At 34.6% G+C, this 22,871-nt stretch overlaps 1 protein-coding gene across 2 annotated transcripts in view; it reads right to left on the bottom strand.

Moving 5' to 3' along the window:
* The window catches only part of LOC129740676 (cadherin-99C), a 625,931-nt gene that overhangs the window by 232,315 nt on the left and 370,745 nt on the right, over positions 1-22,871 (bottom strand). For both annotated transcript variants that reach the window (XM_055732426.1, XM_055732427.1), the window contains exon 3: positions 1,328-1,945. In XM_055732426.1, the coding sequence (XP_055588401.1) occupies positions 1,328-1,733 (406 nt within the window). In that variant the 5' untranslated portion in view covers positions 1,734-1,945. The remainder of the gene's footprint in view (positions 1-1,327; positions 1,946-22,871) is intronic.

A 22,871-nucleotide genomic window follows, 5' to 3' on the forward strand; every position in this document is an offset into this window, starting at 1 on the left:
AAAAAACAGACAGCATGTACAAAACACATACCGAAGTTAAAGGAAAGATCTTCTTCTCCATTCAACCCGTGTTATCAAAAATTCCATGGTTTGTTGGTCAAGATATGGATGGTCGTGATATTCGTCTCTTGAACCATTTAATGGCCAAAAATCGTTGATGATGCTAATTGTGACACATGCTCAGTACCAGCACTAAATACAAATCGTAGATTTCGTACGCACAGCAAAAATGGGAGCCCTTAAATGCACCCATTGGACTGCCACCCAACAGCAGGCCGTCCAGAAGTAGAAAGAAGAAGAAGAAGGTCTCGACTTATGGAATCCTATGAAGAAAAACTCTTTTCCTGAGCTTAACATCTACTTGCTAAAATATTCAACTTAACATCTTTTTGGAAAACATCCTAAAACATCATTTAATTGTACTTCAAATTTTGATAAAATAGTCGCTCTTCAAGGTTCAGTCGGAAACTTAAGGTGGGAAATGAAGGGCCATTAAACCCGGTCCAGTAAAAATCACCTGCGATAGTTTATTATCTCGGACTAGGGTCGGCTTGATTTGATCGTCAAACTGTCGTTCTATCCCATATAAGGAATCATTAATCTCTCTTCTCGACTGATATTCTGGACGTTAGATAGACACTCCTTTGATGGTGTTCTGATTCTCTGTGAAATAATACCGATGCCGATCAAATGTTCTAGGAATTGGGTGAACAGGGGATTAAAAACCCAATGGCACAGGAAGCTTGGGGAGCCATGGGCCACGCAAAAACCGCTTCTAGGCAAACCGAAGTCGTTAAAGCCAACAAGCGCTCTATTTCACTAGAATACAAATCTTCGCTTGATGATCAGTTTGATGGGTTTACGATTGATTTACGACGGCTAGATGACGATTAGCCGGTTTTTATTGCTTTTCTAAAAAGGCTTGGCTGGGAAAGATCAATGACATTGCGAATTGATGTTCTGTTGCTATGAAACCAATTTGGCTTTCTCTGTGTGATCAGGAAACTTTATCAGAGTTGAATTTAATTTTAATTCAAGGGAAACATTTTTTTTCAATTTGAAATTTTCATTGTTTAGAGTAAATTTATGAGAAAAGTTTATCACTCTTAAATCCGACACAGTATCATTAATGTTAAACGACTGCGAGTGATAATTCCTACGTGACAAACCCATCGTTCTGTTTTCTAATCAGCCTCACAATGAGCATCTAATCAGCAATCAATCAACGACTCGATGTGTCGAGCATCGAACCTCATTACTCGAGACAAAATGTCCGGAGACGTAACAAGAATCTCTAGAGAAGACCTAATTCTAAGCGTCTACTTACAGTTTCCCCGGCTCTCCTCGATGTCCAGAATGATGTTGGTTTGGCCGGTTTCGACTTCGCACAACTGAAGTTTTCCTTCGGCCGCCTGGACCTGGTGGGAAACCATCAGCATTGCCGCCATCAGCAGAAACCTCGGCAGCAGGGACGAGGACGAGTTCCACCACCGGCAGCAGGAAGACATCGTTGTTGTCGCACAACCACTTCTACGGCTGCCCCGATCAAGTCGTAAACTTGGGCCCCGGTTTTTGAGCAATAGTCGTCGTCGAGGCACTCGTTGTAATCGTTCTGGATCGGGATCGATCCTTTTATGGCCCGCCGTAATTGCAGTGTGGATGTTGTTGGCGTTGTTGATGTTGAGCAGGTGCCGATCGGCGGAAGCTCGGTGTGGCGTTTCTTCTTTGGTCATGTTCGGTTCGTTGCTTCTTCTCGTTCGATGATTTGCTGCTCGTGACGGCGTTGTTGGTTGTTCACTCCTGTGATTTTTTTTTCTTTCTCTCTCTTCAATGTCGAGGTGTTGTGTTGTGTTGACCTAGTTTAGAGCGTTGGCTGATCCTAGCCTAGTGTGGAGGTCGCATTTCCAAGACCCCTAAGACGCTCAGCTAGCAGTAGTCATGGGAGCTGTAACGATTAGCAGAGAAAAGAAAAATTTAAATTAGACACAGCGAGTGAGCAGGTGCTATTATTTATGCATTCAATCGTTCGTTGGTACGCGTTTGTTCGCTAATCAGCATTATTGCGGTAGGAATATTGTGGGTACGATAAGAGAACCCGATCTTCGGTTGATCTGCCTTCCATTGTCAACGGCAAGCAAGCAAGAGATCGCGTTCCGCCCCAATTGATAGGCGCATTGCCGATGGATTGGATTCATGGGAATGTTTTTTTTTTTTTTTGTAAAGAAATGTATAGTAATGTAGTCACATAGTGGTAACTTTACATAGGGGTTCTAAACCTTACTACTAAGTTGTTTATCATGTCTGTGCACTTGCTTGTACATTCCAATTTCCTTCAGCTATTGCTTAATTGGGCTAACTGAATTGGTGAAATTAACTTTACCCTTTTATCTAATGCATTTCACCCCCAAATCCCCTAATTTCGGTAGACACGTGAACGCTCATCCATCCAAGGTCAACATTCCATACCTTGAGCAAGCAAAGTTCAAGAGAGCTGGCTGGCACCTTTCGCATTGTTGTTAAGATCTCTCGAGGCGATTGTCAATGGTTGGTGGTGGTCCTCCAAATTCCTGCCCCAACCAAAACACGACTGCGACTACTACCGCTGTCAATTGCCATCCGTGACGCGTGGGACTCATACATTATTTATGTGTCACTTCCAGCGATCCGCGGCCATTGATCAACCGTCAACTCTGGACCCACGGAATGTGTACTGGGGACCCCACAGAGTCAGTGGTAAGGCTCCATCAAGTGCAATTTTTTGTGCCACTATTCTTTCAGTTTGTTTGTTTAGGTTGGTGTTGTGGCAAGTCTTTTAGGTGCTATCAACCATATTATTTCCCAACAGTTTGGCATTCGGATCTGATGGAATACACGCAAGTATTTTAGGAGGTCTAAATGTTTAACCGCAACCTCACGACCCGTGATTCATTGATTGCCTTCGTTTGAATGTGGTCATTTTGAAGGGAGATTTACTTATTTACAAAAAAAAAACATACTGCCCTTCTACACATATCAATCTTATGAGCAAACTAATTTTGAGCTATTGATGGGAAACGGAATGTTAAGTTAACTTATAAACTAAACCAACTTTGTTTTCTCAATAATGAAAAAAAAAAACATCCATAAAGAGCCACACGTGCAAAATTCACGTACAAGCGTGACATTATTCTTAAATTTCAAATGATTCATAACCTAAGATCTCTTTTCGAAACAATGATTATTGAAAGAAACACAGTCTCCAAAGTTAAGAAAACTAATTTATGAAGTAGGTAAAGTAAGATTATTATAGCATTACAAGCTGACCCGGTAGACTTTGTTCCACCATAAATTCGATTGATCATTTGAACTTAGATAATATCGTTTTGTCTATATGACTTCATATTTCACCATGATTCTAAATGGGATCCCTCCCGTTTTGAAAGTGTGAGATAAAGCTATGATCATTTAGAATCCGGGCAGTTACAAACGTATGTATTTTAAAAACTATTCATTCGATCGAACAACTTTGTATGGAGGAAATGAGGTGTTGATATGACATTTAATGTAAAAATATAAGAAAAAATAATTTATCAATGATTTCAAGAAATACTCTTACTTTTCCATAAAATCTCTTTTTTATCTTTACACACTTTTTTAAGGCATGTATTGATCTATTATTTTTACCACAGAAGCAAAACCTTTGCAAAATCATGATATTTCACACAAACTCACCTGAAAAAAGCAATTGGAATTTGGTTGGAACCTTTTCATGAGTTGACATCTCGAAGAATTTGATCTCTGAAATCCGGTTTTAACATAAATTTCTTTGTCCATCAGAACACATCTGTCACATTGCGTAAAAATCGGTTGCAAAGATTGCGATCTATTGAACTGCTCACAATTAGTTATTTACATGGTGTCTACTAGTGAGGCATCACTTTTTGCCAGCCGGAAATGGATTTATTGCATTATTTAAGGGGTCTGCATTCAGTTATCCCCTATAACCATAGACTTTTTACCATATTATAAGATAAAGGGTTGCGCTCCGATGATTGGTTTGAACTTCGTGTGGATCCTAGAGTGGCTCCTTATATTTCTTAACCATTTGGTCCAAAAAAATCAGAAAAAATCAACAGTTCATGAGTTTTCAAGTCGACAATAAAGAATTTTCGAGGCGCAAGATACGCAAAAGGCGCAAATTTGTGCAAAATTATTTTTACCGTGTCTTTTTGCATCGTAAATATCTCAAACACACGATTAAGTACTTGAAAATGTTTGAGTTTAGTGTTTTTAATGTAATGATCCATCTTATTTTGTCAAAAAAGGAGGCGTTACAGAGATATTAGTTAAGTTAAAATTTAAGTGAGACCCCCCAATTCGAGTTTGAATGGTTCTTATTATTTAATAAAATATCTCATTTTTCAAAAATTCTCCCTTAAGCTATAAGTTTGATGAAAACCACGACATAATTGATAATTGTTTGTGTGAAAAATTCACGAGAATGGTTTAAGTTTGACTGAGTTTAATGTTGATTTTGTGAGAGACGGCCACTCAAATTTTCAATATGGTGAGGTACCGTCAACTCCCAGTAAACATGAATCGGCAGAGAGGTAACTCAAATCGCCAGAGGGATCGTAACGATCTCTTCGGCGATTTTGCATCATCACATCGGCAGAGAGGAACACACCTTACGCGTGCAAAGGGTGAGTGCCACGAAATAATCTAAGACACGCCCTCCAGAGAAACACACGAACACCATCCGAATCGTGTTTGTATGTTTCCCTTCGAGACGCGTGTCTGCCTGCCTGAGAAGTCGACTGCTACGATTGAAAGCACGAACGGGACACGGGGACAAAATGCGACCACACCGTACGAGTGTACGATTCAGGAGTCCTTTAGCTTTGCATGTACCAATATTTATCCAACGAGGCCGAAAAGTCAAAATATACTGGACCATGTAACCTGCAAACTAAAAGATATAGAACGCATAAAAAATCATACAATTTTTACAGATATAAGTGATCATTTACAGATTCTTACAACTTTCAAAATGCTGTCGGAACGTCAAAGAACGGTTTTGAAAAGAGATATCACAGATCACGTCAAACTTAATAATTTGTTCTCAAATTACATCCGAACATTTGTCCCTGGAGAAAATGTGAACAGTGGCATACAAGAGATTACTTCAACTTACAATTGTATGTTTAGGCAGTGCACAAAAACAGTTTTTAAAGAAATAAATCTCAAAAACAGTTACTGTCCTTGGATGTCTTTCGATCTTTGGGCATTGATAAAGCTAAAAGATAATTATCTGAAACGTGTGAAAAATCATCCCAATGACATACACCTCAAAGAAATGCTTACACATATCAACAAAAAATTGCATCACAAAAAGCAAACATGCAAGCGGCTGTACTTTGAAAATCTTCTAAATAATACCCCCCATACCAAACTCTGGAAAAACATTAATCAACTCTTGGGAAAATCAAAAAAATCGTCGCAAATTCAGCTTACAGACAATGGTGAGCTTATAACTGACAAAAAACATGTTTCTGATAAATTTAACAGTTATTTTTCTTCAATTGGATCAGATCTTGCCAAGGAAATTCCCACTGAATCGGAATTTGATGTTTTATCTAATATAAATGAGGTGCGAAACTCTTTGTTCCTACAACCAACCGATGAAAATGAAGTTAATCTGATCATACTGTCTCTAAAAAACAAAAAAAGTTGCGGACCAGACTGTTTCCCTACAAGCGTGTTAAAAAATAATAACGTTCCATTTTCTTATATTTTAACGAAATTTTTCAACTTAATCATTGAAACAGGCAGCTTTCCAGAGTGCCTTAAAATAGCCAAAGTTACTCCTTTTTTTAAGTCAGGTGATTCGGATGATGCTAATAACTACCGGCCAATTTCAACTCTTAGTGTTTTCAGTAAGGTGTTTGAGAAATTAATGGTAAAAAGAATTATAAATTTTCTTGATCAAAACAATATCCTTTATAAACTACAATACGGTTTTAGACCTGGATCTGGCACACTCGTTGCAATCTCTGAGTTAGTTGACAATATAATTAAGGAAATCGATTCGAAAAATATAGTTGGTGCATTATTTCTCGATTTAAAGAAAGCATTCGATACGCTAAATCACGAAATTTTGTTGGCTAAAATGCACAAATATGGAATAAGGGGATTAGCTAATGATTTAATTCGTAGCTATCTTAATAACCGAAAACAATTTGTCGTTATTGATGGAACAGAAAGTGAATCTAAAAACATCTGCGTTGGTGTGCCTCAAGGCAGCAATATTGGGCCGATTCTTTTTCTTCTATACATCAATGATATATGTAATCTTCCACTAATAGGGACAGCTAGGTTATTCGCTGATGATACAGCTCTTTTCTATACAGGGAAATCCCCAATCACAATCATAGACAATTTAGAACATGATCTTAAATTGTTATCCATGTATTTTAACAGTAATCTTCTTTCATTAAACTACAAAAAACAAAGTACATGTTATTTCATTCTATTAGAAAAATTTTACCTCCCCACCGGGACCCACACCTTAACGAGTTTGTGATACTCAAGGTCAAGAACTTTAAATATCTCGGGTTACACTTAGATGAAACTCTTTCTTGGAATTGCCACATACAAAATTTATAGAAAAAAATTTCCCCGCTCTGTGGTGTACTTTGGAGATTAAGAAACTTCATACCTCAACATGTTCTGCTCAAATTTTACTATGCACACATTCACTCTTTGTTAAATTATCTTATACTAGTTTGGGGACGCGCATCACAATCAAATCTCCAAAAACTTCAAACGTTACAAAATCGGTGTTTAAAAAATATCTACAAGCTTCCTTTGCTTTATCCAACTAGACTCATCTACTCAACCACATCCCATAATATTTTACCTCTAGTAGACATTTGTGACTTTCAAACTATAATGTACGTCTTTGATAGTTTACACTCAACAACGATCATCCGAAATATTCATTTCTCGACTGCAATAAGAACACATAATACTCGCCATTTAAATCAATTGCAACGATGTCGATCATCTACCAGTTTAGGTCAGAAAAGGATTTCTTTCATTGGTCCTACAAAATATAACTCCTTACCTAACGAATTAAAAGAAACCAATTCTCGTTCCATGTTCAAAAACAAGTTACTCCAAATATTCAAAACTAAATTAAGTCGTTAAAAAAAGTCGAACAAAGTTAGTCTTAAGTACCTATTTTTAAATTTTTGTAGCAATAATTTATGTAAAATTTAGTATAACATTTAAAATCTTATTAATTTTATTTTTTGTAAATTTGTTTTATTGTTGTTGTAAAGAATAGTAAAATTTAATTTTAACATGAATCTCTTAAAAGGAAATCTCTTTCCATTGAGATTCATGGTGTCAGTTAGTTTAATTAGTATCGTCACATTTCCCCGCATTAAATAACCTATTATTGCGTTCTCAGCATGAATTAAATTTTGCTCGCGTATAACTTTTTAATGCCTTTTGCTGCCAGACATGCTGAGAACAGTAGCGTCCATTACCAGGAGGCTCAATTGAGCCTTTTGGTGTGGGGGAGTGTGGTGGGCCGCTACAAAAAAAAAATATAATAATAAAAACTGATTTCGCATGAACGCATTCGTATTTGTTGCCTATAGGTATCTCGGCAGGACAAACCGAATGGAAATATTTGCGTTCTTGGAGTGTCGCCGAAATTAACCGTTTTATTCTAAGTTTGGTGACTCAACTCTCAATTTTTTACATGCTCTGTCGATTTTTGAGAACACGCGCTTACTGGGCTGGAGCAACATGAGACACTTTTCAACTTCAATGGCTTCCGAAAAACCGACGTCCTCAGATAATCATACCCTTTATGCATCAAAAGTTTTAAGGTTAGTATGACATCAAACTGACGTAGCCAGAAAAACTATTGGTTTTTTCTGTTATTTTTTATTTTTTTAAAGCATGCGATTTCACTATATTTAGAAAAAGGGGTAACTTGAATAAACTTTGATTTGAACGAAAATAAAATTTCAATGTTGCCTAATGAGTGATTCATAACAATCACATTCGAGCTTATAATAACGAAATTTACAATTTGTCTTTTTGATTTGCATTTTGTTGCATCTTACCCCAGGCAGGTTACTGAATTATAAAAATATTTATTTAAAAAAAAATGGTGATTGTTCGAAAAATATTTGTAAACCAAAAGTGTTTAAATTGGATGATAAAACCAGTAAGAAGTTTGCAGGTGATATCATTAAGCCAATCCATCATACTGGGTAAAGTTTTTTACTGCATAGAAAAATGTTTAAATTTGTACATTTATTTATTGATGGACTTTTTCTAATTTCGAATGAGAATGAATAACCTTAAAAATACTAGCTTAAGATGTGAGAAACAAGGTTGCCGTAAAAATTCTGTGATTTTGAAAAAAATAACTCTGACTTTCTGTGATTTTACTCAAAAATTCTGTAATAAATTTCTGTGATGCTATTTCCTTGAATTTCATAGAAAATTCATGATGAATTAAGTCTTTTTTACAATTTAGTTGGGCAAAATCAATTACCATTACCAACCTTATCATACTATTCTAATTCAAAGTAAGAAATCTAAATTTGATACTGTCCGAAAAAATATAATTTCGGAAATCCATTCAAAATTCGGAAATTCTGTGTAATCTGTGAAATTTTCATAATTCTGTGTTCTGTGACACAGATTCTGTAATGAAAATTTGCTCAAAATTCTGTGAAATTACAGATTTTCCTGTGATTCCAGCAACCTTGGTGAGAAACTAGGTCATCATCATTTTATATTCATTAAAAGATAACTCAATTGAATAATATAAAATTAAAAATTATACCAGAACTGTTGTATACAAATGTTTCATCTTACCCCGCTGTTGCATGAAGCCGTTTGACGGTATTCCTTCAATAAATTTGGTTGGGCAAATCTCTGTTTGTGTGGTAATTAAAAAAAAAAATTTCAAAATTATTCGAATCAACTCGTAATATACGTTGATTTTGCAAGGGAGCGTTCTTTTGCTCAAGTAGACGTCCTATTGTACCAAAACCTTTCTTATTCCTAGTACAATAAACCGTCAAAAGTTGGATGTCAAACAATTTCTTTATAAATCATATGAAAAAAGTTTTAGATTAATTGAGTTTTATGTTGACTTCATATGGAGGCACTCGTTTTGAAAAATGGTCACTGGAAATGGTTCGTATCATATTAGCTGACCCGGTGTGCTTTGTTACACCTTCCAAAAATAAATGTAATTTGTAAAAAATTATTCAAATTTTGATTTATGTAAACATAACTTTGAATCAAATCACAGCGTAATTCAGAAGCAATGACTATTAAATGAGAGCTGCAGCTGGAATTCCGAAATGCAAGACAAAGATTATTTCTCTTATCTCTAAGTTTGTATTTCAAGATCTGAAAAATGAACTTTGTTTTTCAAGCTTCATGATTACTTAAATTATGTCAAAATTTTTGTTTTACTGTTATTGATTCTCCCCCCTTTTCCCAAAGAATCGAACTTCCATAAAAACACTTGACACATTTATTTGATAAATTTCCTAGTTATGCCAAATATGCCAAAAAAACTCTCTTATTAAATTTGATTTCTGAATAGTTCCTAATTCATGCCATGTCAGCTTTTTATTCTGCCTTATGAGCACTTCCAGTACCCAATTAACTTTAGATGGTGTATTTTATGGAGCAGAAAAAATAAGCTACAGAAATAAAATGGACGGTGAAGAAGATTTTTATAAAACACTAGCTGATTTTACCCGGCCTTGCTCGGGTTCGCATAAAATAAAAATCAAAATGAGTCGTTGAACTTCTCAAAATGTTGGAAGCTTTGAATTCATCATAATATATAAGAAATTTTGTCTATTTTAAGCCATGTTAGCTTTGTAAGTTTTGTTGTTTTTTTAAGTTTAAGTTTAAGTGAGATTATTTATTGTTTTTCTCGTGTTCATAATTTTGAAAAACTTATAGTTATGAGGTTTGTTTTTAAAGAAATTTAAAATTATTTCCCTTGATTGCTTGTTCATCCTTTCATAACAAACCTTTTTTTCACCCACCATTTCTAAGGAAGCTTGAATAGCTTTTATCTGATTTTTTTATGTTCAGCTGCTGAAACCGTTTGTTAAACTTTCACATCCCCCATTTGATAAAAATCTTGTTTTGGAGTTGAATGATCTCCCTGTACTATGGTATATTCAAGTTTTATTTACTTAGAAATTTTCAAAAAAGACTTTCGAAAATTGTTGAACCATGTTTAAAACTCACTTTGCATGTTTTCAATAGTATGTGTGCTTTTTAAAATCACACTGCTTTATGAGCTGCTTGTTCTTAAATGTTGAAAGTTTCACTAATAGTTTTTTGAAGTTATATGAAAATAAACTATCTGTGACCCGAAGTTACCATTAGAATTTTAAGAAATAGATTTAATTTGAGTTATATTTCAATGTTTCCATTTTTGGTAACAATCATCCCATGAAATTATTGCGAAAAGTGATCAATGTTATCAAGTCACATTGATGACCAAAAATGACTCAGAAGTAAGAAATTGGCCAATGAAATTGAATTGTATATAACCCAAAACCTTAGATTTAATTTCCTAATCAATTTTCTAAACCTTCGTTTGAATTTCTCGAAGGCTAACGAAGCGTTAAAATCGCAGCCTTGGACTTATAACTCTAAATCTAATTAATTTATCTTTCTCTATAAAAAATCCCAAAAATATGAAAATGGTTGGCTCTTAAAAGCTGGAATTTATGAAAATCGGTTCATAAGTTTTTCAATACTCAGTCAAAATAGCTGTTCGGCTGAAAAAGTAAATTTATTGTTTACTGTTCAGTTCACTGTATGTTTTTGTAGACCCGCCAGCGGCGTTTAATAAAATGCACTTCGAAAGCCACTACAATTTTAGTCAATATATTCCTAACAGGCTAGTTGTATTTTTCAATTCAAAATGTAGCCATATTTTGCATCCCAATATCTCGTACCGGTACCACGTGCTTTGAACAGTAGGACAAAAAACACCCGCAAAAAATTTCCCTTTCAAATTTTTAATGCTCAGAAAGCTTCGATTTGCTATCCAGTACACGTGAACTCTGGTTGGTCGTTTCTAATGCCCAGCCCATGGTGATGGTGAAAACAACCCCGTCAAAGGAAACGAAAATTGGTCGACAAAATGGGTGCCATGACTTTTGATTCGTGGGAGAAAAACGAAAGTTGTATGGAAGGGTCCCTTTTCTTAAGTGGGAGGGGCTCAAAACTATTACTAAAACCTTACCATGGTCCAAACACATAACTGTACCAAATTTCAGGCTGATCGGTTAAGCGGTGTGGATTTGTATAAGGTGCACACAAACATATATAGTCCAACTCATCTTTAAATATTAGATTATAAAACAGTTTTTTTTCAGCATCCTCGCCCTTCGAAGCAGTTTGCATTAATATCATATTTTTCACCAAAATCATGTTAAAAAATGTTTTGCCATAAGCCAAATTTCTAAACAGAGACATTAAAACTTGAAGTGCTCCCAAACCCTTGTATGGTATGAAAACGGGCGATTTTATTAAGTGAAAATTACTTTTTTGAATTTATTTATTAAAGCAAAAAATGCAAATAAAATTTATTTATCTAAGCTTCAACCCAATGAATCAAGGAAACGATTGGTTTTCAAATGAGATTTTTTTTAGATTTTCTTGTTATTCGATCGAATCACGCCAATTTTTCTTTTTTAGCGTTCAGGACATATGTCCCTAAATATTTTATTTAAACCCAATTACCATAAAAAAAGATTCCAATTCACGCATTTGGTTTTGGATTTAAAAAAAAATCGAAACATTGTTGGTGGTGATCTGCGTTTCTATTCAAGATTAAGTAATTTTTTTCAAGATTTAAAATAAACGACATTATTTGTTCGAAAACATTTAATTCAAAAGCAGATTTCCAAAAATTAAACAGATCGAAATAAAACTATCTGTTCAGGCTACGATGATTTTTTGAATTTTTTTATTTTCTTGAAATTTTTTGTGAGCTCCACTCAAAACACTAAATAAAAAAAATTATTTTCTACATTTTTTTTTATGTCAATCTTTATTTTCAATTAAGGTACACTGGAACAAGAGCAAACGGATAGCACCGTAGTTCAACTATCATAAGCCTTGGAAAAATATGAATATTTTCAAAACAAATAATCAGTTGAAACACTTAATAAGTTCTCAACGTTTTGAGTTCTCTCTTTGAAAGTAAAATATTCAAAAAAATTTCTAAGTCAACATTTGTCCCGATCATTGGAACAAGAGAAAATAAATAGCATATTTCAGATGTGTCAATATAATAGTTTAAAAATGAATTTAATACTTGATCCTGTTTGTTTGTTTTATTAGCTTTCCCTGATATATGGGCAGTTTTCATGTAGCATAAATTTATGTTTGCTATTCCTCTTTAACCGAATGCTGATGAAAGTAACAGACCTTTATTTAGAAAGACAATTTATAATTTTGAATATCCGCTTCAGTTTCAACACTCGAGACAATCCTTCTGACCTTTTCAACATTATGAATCATTTTGAAGATAAAACTCTTAAATGGACGATGTTTGCACTTTCTCCACCATGTGAGTTGACAGAAGGGAATATTATTTTCAACACTTATAGAGTATATTAAAAATTTCTCAAAAAATCTTCGCTTATAATTGAATATCAGATTTAAAAACTCACATTTAAAGAAAAAAAACTGACCAAAGTTTTTTTATGCAAGTAAAATATGTAGCATAGCATAGCATAGCATAGCATAGGGTGACTACACACATCTTGCATTGGCTGATACACGAGGTACAACTGATAATCAAGAGCAACGCAAGATGCCAAAATGAGTATCTGGATTCAATATTCAATCCAAGTGCTGCTCTTGAAAATCAGTGTGGTACCATGATGCACACCGTGACAAGTCAATGTAATCATAAAAGGGATTATCTGAAACAGCAAAAATAACTCTTTAGGTGCAGAGAACTCATACGACCCATAAAGCTGTTTCAGAAAGGAATGGGAAGGGATGTTTAAGTGGAAAATCCTACATGGCAAATAGGATTGACGAAATATGTAAAAATATAATTAAAATAAAACGAAACAATCTCACCAAAGTCCATTAATAGGCGATGAGGGAAGGAGGCAGCATGGTGATCAACCCTGCACCTTCCAGTCACTGTTGCTTGATAATCCAGCAAGTGTTTATGAATCATTTTTCGGGATTTGAGTGCTTCTTTCTTTTGTTGATATTTTGTTTAACACATTTGTCACGGCTATCCTTACACATATTTCGAAAAAGAAGCTCGAAAACAGATAAGAATCATTGTATTTTCACGAAAACAAATGAAAAAATTGAGAGGTCGGAAAAAACTCCTTCAACAATCTAGATCTCGTTCAGACATAAAATTGACACCGGTCTTAGTAAGACAAAATGTAGGTATTCACAACACTCGGGTTGGTTCATTACAGTAAATGATCAAAAAAAAATTCCACAACAATTTTCCTCTTTTGCGCTTAAAACTTTAAAAAATCCAATCAATTTCTTTCTGTTTGAGAACATTTTCCGCAGCACCTTTTTTATGCAAGTAAAATATGTAAAACAAAAAAAACATTTCACGTTAAATACGTATTTGAATTGGAGTTAGAGATGTACCGAATACTTAGTCGGCCGAAGATATCTTGCTGAAATTCGACCTTCATCTAATTCAATATCAAATAACCAATTCAAATGGTTTCGACATGTTTTGTTCCAGATTTCAAAGGAACTTAAACATTTTTTTGATAAACGCCCTAAAAGTGACAAGTCATCTGATGTTCTCTCAGTTTTTTATGACATTTTAAAATCCAGAGAAATCCCTACTTGAAAAATATCTTGGATATATCATCTGGTTGAAACTAATCTTTCAAAAATCATGAGAAGCATTAAGATGGAAGAAACAAAATGCAATTGAAATAATCGCTTCTGTAATTTTTTTTATTAAAAACTAGATAGAATACTCAACCGAACATGCGCCCGAATACTTGTTAGGCCAAATAGTTAAAAAAAAAGTCAGTATTCGGTATTGGGCCGTTGGCCGAATACCACTATTCGATACATCTTTAATTAGTATGAAATAAAACAGCACAGTATTTTTTCAAAATTAATTAAAATTAAAAGTTTCCATTTTTATTTCCAAATCCATTTTAGTTGTGTTTTTGGGCTCAAACAACAATTTCTAGAAAAAGAAATAATTTTGAAATTGTTTGTGACTGATAAAAGTTGAACGTTTGAACTAGCTCTACTGTACCTCAAATGATAATTCATTCGCATTTTTGTCATCAAACATCAGTTTATTTCACTGATACTTTTTACTTATGCACACGACATCAAATGAAACTTATAGAAACACAAACCAAATATGATATTATTTTTTAAATCGTTCAAACGGTTCTGATTCGATCGATGAAATACCAATCCGTGTCACATCTAGGTGTCATTCATTGCCAGTTGTCAATCAGAAAACTCGAGTTTGATTCCTGGTCGTGGATTTGTTTTTTCATGTACCATTCATGATCGATGCATTTTGCACTAAACGGTGAGTCGTAATCCATCAAACAAAGCAATAACAAAATAATGTAGGTCTGTTTTTAGAATACAAACAATTTACACACGCTCATACTTTATGTTTCTGGTGCTTTGTTTGGAGGATGATGCTACTGGCCGTATAATGCAACAATCAAAATAATCGATCATGAATTGTGAATGAATAAAAAAAGTTGCCACGACAAGGAATCGAACTCGAGTCCTCTGCTTACCTCTCCGACACCTTACCAATAGGCCAAATCGTCAGATGTGAACTAGTCAAGCTGTAGCTCTATGATTCAGTTGACTTCATCGAGTTGAATTCGCTACTAGATTCTACGGCAGAAAACGCTCATCGTGCCCCGATCAATGGTTCTTATACTGCCCAAGGGGGGTTCAAGTTCCAGCCAGTTAGGAAGCAAAATTTTTTAGGATTGGAACACGGAACAATGATGTAACTTACATATTATAAGGAGTGTATTCGAAAAAATGCAACACTTTGTTTTGTGAACAACTTCTCTTGAAAACATGGATGGAAATTGATTAAATTTTCAGAGGAGCTTCCTAGTGATGTAATGTGTACGTGTACAAAATTTGGTGATAATCTATCAAGTAGTTTTTGAGATAGCATCCAACACTGAAGGTCATTGACAATTTGTTTTGGGCAGAATTTAGAAAAATATAGAAAAGTTCCGGTAGGAGACCAAAAACAGCTGGAAATCAACTAATCGATCAAAACTCACATGGTCCATCGTTCAAGAAGTCCTAGGAGATTCAATAGTAAGCTCAAATTTCAATAAAAGTGAAAATGATTGATTCAATAAAGTGAGAAGAATGTGAAAGATATTTCATAGTCAATCCGAAAATATGTATAGAGAAAGTGATAAAAAAGGTAAATTTTTCCTTGCTGGTTCATCTAGTTGATTTATGAATAGGCTTGACTTTATTTCTACAAGGGAGACAAGCTGTTCAACAGTAAAATAAACAAACTACAGTGATCAAATCGTGCGCAAAATGTTTAGACTTGTGAGGAGATAATTTGAAAAACTTCGTAATGGACAGCTAAACTAACTCTTTAGCGGTCACTTGGCAGGATTCGAACTGGAAACTTCTCGTTGTCAAGTCTCGCCTGTACATTACCAAGTAACTTCGAATAAAATTTCATCAATTTACATCTATTCATTCAACAGTAATTCACTAAACAAAGTGTTATTTTTTTTTAATACACTCCTTAGCTCCTTACGAGTACTAAATTATAACTCATGTTGATGGAAAATATATTGAGTATTAAATTAGCTCATCTTGATTTTATTTGTGTTTTCAATCTGATCGGGGAAGGACTAGTAAATTCAATTTACTAGTTCTATTCCGATCACTTTTTCATTTGGCTCATATCAATTTTATTTTTCATCTTAAATTATTGCTCGATTTTAACATTTTGGCAAACAACTCAAGAAACCAAGAAGTTATCGCGCTTTGTTACACTCTTTCCAGTGATTTAGGGGTCATTCCGCCCTCTTTTCTGATCGGTCCGAAGGGATTTGCCCAAGTGAGTGCTGGGATGATAAGAGATAGCTGGCTTATACCTTTCGATGAATGGTTCATTCAATTTCAACGAACTCGCCCCTAATTCGACCCATACACGCAATCTGCTCGAGGTTTCGATGCTTGAAAAATGGCCCATTGTACGGTACGCTGTTAAGCTTCATAATCTACAAAGTCTCTGGGTCCCTCGGTTCCAAGATCGTTGGGGCGTTCTGCTGAGAGCCAGGCTTCTCGCAAATCGGTAAGTGAAAGGAAAGCTTGTGTGTCTCGAAATAGAGTACCATACTCGCTTCATAAAGTATTCTCCGGTCTGTTTTAAGGGAACTTCACCCTCGGAAATTGAGTTCGTTTACAAAATTGAAGGTCCTCCTAGTGCGAAAACCTACCCTATACCGGAGCCAAAACGATCGAGAGCTACCATAAGATGTAGGGCCAATTTTCAATCATAAATTTCAAACCCTGACAATGATCCGTTGATGTCAGGGTTTCATTCACGATCGCTTTGTTGATCTTAGGTTGGCTTCATCTCAATCTAATGACGATAACTAGGGGGCCCAACTTGATTTCTTTGTTGTCATAGCCATCACAGCTTTTCGGAGCTAGTTCAACGAGAAGCATCAGATCTGCCAAAGGTTTTTGTTTTTCCCGGATCCAAAAAGTCTTTAAGAGATCCATTAAGGTGAGGAAGGGTGCAGAATATCCCCAGCCGGCAGCCTCTTTCGAACGATCACTGAGATAGGTTTTATTTACTTTCCGAGAAGATTTGCAGACATGGGATAATAACGCTAATCAAGCCCTCTCAAAGTCAATAGCTCGGCTGATTGACATTGATTTGACTCCGGGATGAGTCAGATCATTCACCGGTTTGTCGTTTCGATCTAACGAGGAACAGATCGCATCTTGAAATCACTCAATTAAGGCTCCAGATTGCTTGTGGTTGGACGAGAAGAGCCAGAGTTTGTTTAGTTTGGCTCATCGGTTGCTTCCTCAAGTTGTATATGTATTAGAAAATACATGTTCCCTAATCGGCTTATCAACTGAATTCTTCATATTTATTAATATGCATACGAAAGAATTGGATTAAAGTTCCCTTTGTAAACCTCCATTTGGGACATAATTTTGGATTCTTCTATTTCTTGAAGGCACGAGTAAACTCTTGTCGTTCCTAAAGCGACCATAATTTCTCTGAACCAAGAAACTGGTCTCGCATTTCCTAGTACCAAAATTTTTCCAAGCAACATGCAAACAGCACCCATATTAATTAGCAACAACATTACACGTCGTCGGCAAACCAAACCGGGGCGATCAAAAATTAACAAACTATAAACAGCGGGGAGTTAAAATTAGAGTTGTAAACCGAGAAAAAACCTGGCACATTACCAGAAAACAGCCGCCCATTAGCAAACGTTCCAAACATGTCCAGGTGGAGATTTAGCTCTTCGCTTATGGCTCAGGCTGAGCGGAGGAAAGATCTTCGGTGGTCCGAAAACTGGTCCTAGAGTAGCCAACAGATATTTTTTACGATCATCTTTTAAACCTCGGTCCAACAAATAAAAACAAACTAACGATAGGTCTCTCTTAATACCGGTGTTGTACATGTAAAATCAATTATATCCTAGTTCCAAATGAGGAAATTTCGCCGAGGACTGGAAGATGTTGATTTGTCTTGGTCGGGGAATTTTTGATGTTATGACCATTCAAAACTTGTTAAATCATTTTTATGTAGAAGTTAACAGCACAAATTTAAATACTATGCAATGCTAAAGACATCATTAAAAATTTTAAGAAAGTTAAAAAAAAACACCATAAAATCTTTAAATCAACTGTCAGATACCAAAATTTAAATTTCAAATCATATCACATTTAGATTTTAAGAAAATTATCGTTGACACAATCGAATAAATTTTCAGAACGATTCTTTTTAAGGAGTATAAAACCAATGTTGGAAGTTCAAATCCTGATCAATGAACCGTTATTCAGCTTTCAAGTTCCATAAGATGCCATTTTGAAACTTCTAGATACCTTGGGTGATGCCGATGCTACTTTTGCTTGTTGCCTTGTCTACTTCCTTGAATTCCTTGGAACTGAAGGAAAAAAGGTCGTAGAAGTGAAGAAATTTTTTTCAAAATTTGTACCATAAGTGAAAATCAGAACAAATCGAGTTTCTCAAAACTTTCTTCTAATCTTTGGATTTGATTCACAAAACATTGTAGAAATTTCTAGAAATTGAAAAGAATTGCAAAGAACATAATGCTCCTGCAAATATTTTAAAAAGTATATCGACAAAAATACCTGATGAAATGATCCTAAAGCTTAGTTCTTTTAGAAATGGGACGCTTTGTTTTGTTAATAGCTCGTTTACTAGTAATCGGACATTCAAAACTTTGGCAGCAATTTGTTGCCTGTAAAAATTTCTATCCGACCTATTTTTTTCAAAATTAAAAAATTACGCGTTTTGAGATATTTACGATGCAAGAGATAAAGGAAAAAATAATTTTGCACAGTTTCATTCAAAATCCATCATAATCAAATTGATAGCTGACAAAACCGTTGATTATTCGAAGAATTACTGTATGTGAGTGGTGGAAAAGTATGCAAATACTGTCAAAATTGTCCACAAAGTTCAAATCAAGCATTGGAGTGAAGCATATGATCGGTAACTTCGGCTAAGGGTCATCAGAGAATCAAGTCTCATACCAGCATTTTTAATTTTCAAAAAGCGAAAAACTAAGGGTAGATCGCTGAAATTTCCAAAAAAAAAATTTTTCATTGATAAGCTGAAAGTGTTGCCTGGTAATGAGTCATTAAAACCACACCTCAAACACTAAATTGTTGCTAGTTCCAGAGCTCGTAAGCTGTATAGCCGGTTGCGAGGCTATGGGACAGGTGATTTCTGATGAACGACAAAACTTATAAAATACTCTATTTTAATCAAATTCCAGCGTTTGAATCCTACACCATGTCTGCTCGTGGCAAGGTCCCAAATATATCAAAGTATTATTTGCTGGTTATTTTTTATGAAATATTATGATTTGCCAAAATTCTGCTCCTGTGGAAAGAAATAACAATATTCAAAACGTAAACTATGGTTTTCGCTGTTTTTAAAAGCCTAAAAAGAGTAATCTTTTATGTACCCTTCGCAAACTACGATCTATACTAACCGATTATACTTTATGTTTAATCTCATGATGGTTTTACTTCGTTATTGCCAGATTTTGCCAGCAGAAATTCCATTAAAACGCTCAAAAAGTGGCTCAAAAATAATCAAATTTGTAAATTTCGAAACATCTGTATCCACTAAATTGCCCTCAGTTTCTTTTAAAAGAGAAGTATTGGTCCGAAAAGTAGCGGAAATTGAAGGAAGAGGGTGTAGCCACCTAAAATACAGATTAGACGAAGTATTATTTCGAAAACTGATCTAAATCTTGACTGAAAAAAGTGTGCGCTAGCCGATGGGAGGTATCAAGAATGAAGTAGAACTTATTCTTACAAAAAAAAACGATAAATAAATTTTTTCTTATTTTTTCATGAATTATCATAAATTACCTTCATTTCCTTCATACAAAGTTTTTAGATCAAACGAAAGGTTTTTGAGATACACGCATTCGTAACTGTCCCATTTCTAAAAGAACTAAGCTTTATTAAACTTACCAAAAGAGCATGAAGCTATAAAAGTAAAGGCGATTCCAAGCAACCAAAAGTGCCATAAACAGGTATGATAAAGCTTACTCAGCCTTTTCATTGATCTTAAGTACATTCTATGCAGCTCAAAATTGAAGTTCTTATTGATTCTTTAAAGTTCCAAAACAAGCCAAATGATCTTCTATTTAGCTTCCAGTGGCATTTTAACTCGGCTTCCAAAAAATCTTAAAATATGCTAAAATATCTATCTCATCTTCATCCCATTCATTAATAAGTACATAAAGGTAGTTCACTCATAGGAATTGGGCAAAATAAGTCACCTACAACGTACATATTAATTACTTTTGCAACTTTCAAGTTCATCAATGAGCACATATAATTGAATTGGGCAGTTGTTTCTCTTTGTCAGCCTTATGTAACTTTCAAAGCTTTCCCAAGTGACCAAAAGTTCCATAAAACAGGCTATTAAATGCTTACTCAGCCCTGTTTGAGCACTGTATAGCATTCTATACAGCTTAAAATTTAAGTTCTTATCGATACTTTCAAGTTCCATATTCAAAGCTGAATAGAAGACTACTCAGCCATTGCGTAGTGCTTTCAATAAAAAATAATTGTAGAAAAAAAATAGATGATCAAGCTTTTCCCACTTTCATATTTTTATTTCTTTATATTGGCATCGGCTTTTTGCAAATGAAATACTTACTTGAAAAATTAACTTGTATGGAGATTTGAACCTGACCCTGCTAGATACGAACTGAACACGTTACCTTTATACCATAGCTGTTGCCTGGGTTGATGTATTCAAAACATTATTTTAAAGTTAACTACGGGTTATCCTTTGAAAGTAGGCGGGATAAACATGTAAACAATCCGTTCAAAATATTACGAACGGAAGGTATGAAAAGACGAAGTTTTATCACCCTCCAGAAGAAATTATCCTTTCTACAGATTCTGTACATTCGCCCATTCTGCATCAGCAATCATCATGGGCAACGTAAATTTTAATTTTGTTTCCGTGATATTTGATATTCAATTTAAAACATGTCTTTCAGGTTGCGGTTGGAAATAGAAAAAAAAAACCTTAATAGGTATGTGGATAGTCAATACGCTGTTGTTCTCTTAGTTGAAACCAAAAATTAAAATCCACAAAATCTATCATCCAGTTATGCAGTTAATACTTTTCGGCAGTCGCTGGTGGAAATTCTCGTATTGAATACAAAACATTGATTACATAATAAATTCGATCTCGTCTCAAATAAAACAAAAAAAAAAATAATAATAATAAATTCGATCGGTTTAAAGATTGTCCCTGTCCATCAATGCGATGATTTTAATGCTTCTGCTGGGAAAAGCTGTCTTTGATTAGTGTTTATGATTTTCCGGGTGTTGGTAAAGCCGTTTTTGCTGTTGCTGATGTTGCTATAAGATCTGCTCCCGTCGAAGAGAGAAAAAAATATTGGCAATCGAAACACGATGGCATATTTAGGCTGATATGTAAAATGTGAAAAGTTTCTAACATGAAAATGAATAAATGAATAAATCTTTTATTATACGTAGACAAACTGACCACAAAAAAGTGATAAAGTGATGTAGACCCAAGAAAACAATTGTAAACATACAAAACGAGTTTGGCTCCTTAAAGCCTCAAGGTATGAGCCGTTTCAAATATAGAAATTATTTAAAAAAAAAAACTGGCCACAAGAATTGGCGGAATGGCAACGATTTTTATTAATTTTGGCATTCTCGATTTTTAAGTAACGTCCAGGCTAAGTAAGGTTATATTTTTCCATCAGTTTTTTGTCGAATAATTTCCAAAAAAAGATTTTTTGCTGTATATGTTAGCCTCGTTTTGAAAGCAAAATTTTAAATTTTTGATAAGGTCTTCATCGAAATTCGTTTTGGGTTTCGTCATCCTCATTTTCAGATGTATCGAGTTGTAATTCAACAAAGCTTTTATTTTCATCAAATCTTTGAGGTTCCAGAACAATATATAGGATTTGTGTTTGATCAATTCGGACTAAAAAAGCTGGTGCAGAAAATTTCCTTTGAATAATAAAGTTTTCCCTCAATATTATTTACATATGCACCTAGACTTTTCTGATGCAACATTATTTCCTCAGGCCATTTTTTCTTTCTTATTTTTTGTAAAAAATCCATTTTTTGTTCACGAATTGAGAATGTCTCCGAAAAATTTTCTAAAAGAATGTAAACAAACCATTTGAAATAATGTTCCATCTGAGAATCGAGCTCGAGCCGACCGAGTCCACTCTCCGTCACCTTACCCCAAGGCTAGTCGTCAGTTGAATTGTCAGTTGTCTATAGTTGATATTTTCTTAATTCGAGCAGGTCGAGGAAACAAGGGAGGAGACCAAGGTATCCGAAAAAAATTCAGAGTTTTTTTGAAAAAATATTCCGACTTATTGTGATTTTACCAAAAAATTCTGTGATAGTTTTCTGTGATGCTATTCTCATTAATTTCATTGAAAAATCATAATAAATTGGGTGTTTTTTACATTTATGATCATAAAAATCAATAACATTAACAATCTTACAATATTTCTAAAATTCAAAGTTTAAAAAAACCAAAATTTTTATGGACATCAAAAATTCTAAATTTTAAACAACGTAACAAAATTTTAAAAATCTGTGAATTCTGTGATTATGAAAATAGTTTTGTGTTCATTCTGTGATGAAAGTTGGCTCAACATTTTGTAAAAATATAGATTTTACTGTGATTTCTGCATGTTGGAAGAGACCCGTTTTCTTGTCAATTGTAAAAGACTTACACCGTCTTAGCCGATTTAGGTTTTACAGACTGAATAAATGACGTGGACAACTTAAGATTAACATTTAACACCCAGTACCGAGATGGGAATCGAACCCATGCCATCAGTGGACCAGCGGTTACCGTCTAACCACGCTAACCACTCGACCACCGAGACGTACAATTGAAGCCACTAATCGTTAATCACATCACTTTATGATAGGTTAGATCGTTAAGAAGTAATCAACATAAAGGGTGATACGGTAAAAATTTGGTCAATATCAACTTGACGCATTTCTTTCAATTTTGCTTTAAAAAA

This window comes from Uranotaenia lowii, chromosome 1, assembly GCF_029784155.1.
Source record: "Uranotaenia lowii strain MFRU-FL chromosome 1, ASM2978415v1, whole genome shotgun sequence".
Classification (NCBI taxonomy): Eukaryota; Metazoa; Arthropoda; class Insecta; order Diptera; family Culicidae; genus Uranotaenia; species Uranotaenia lowii.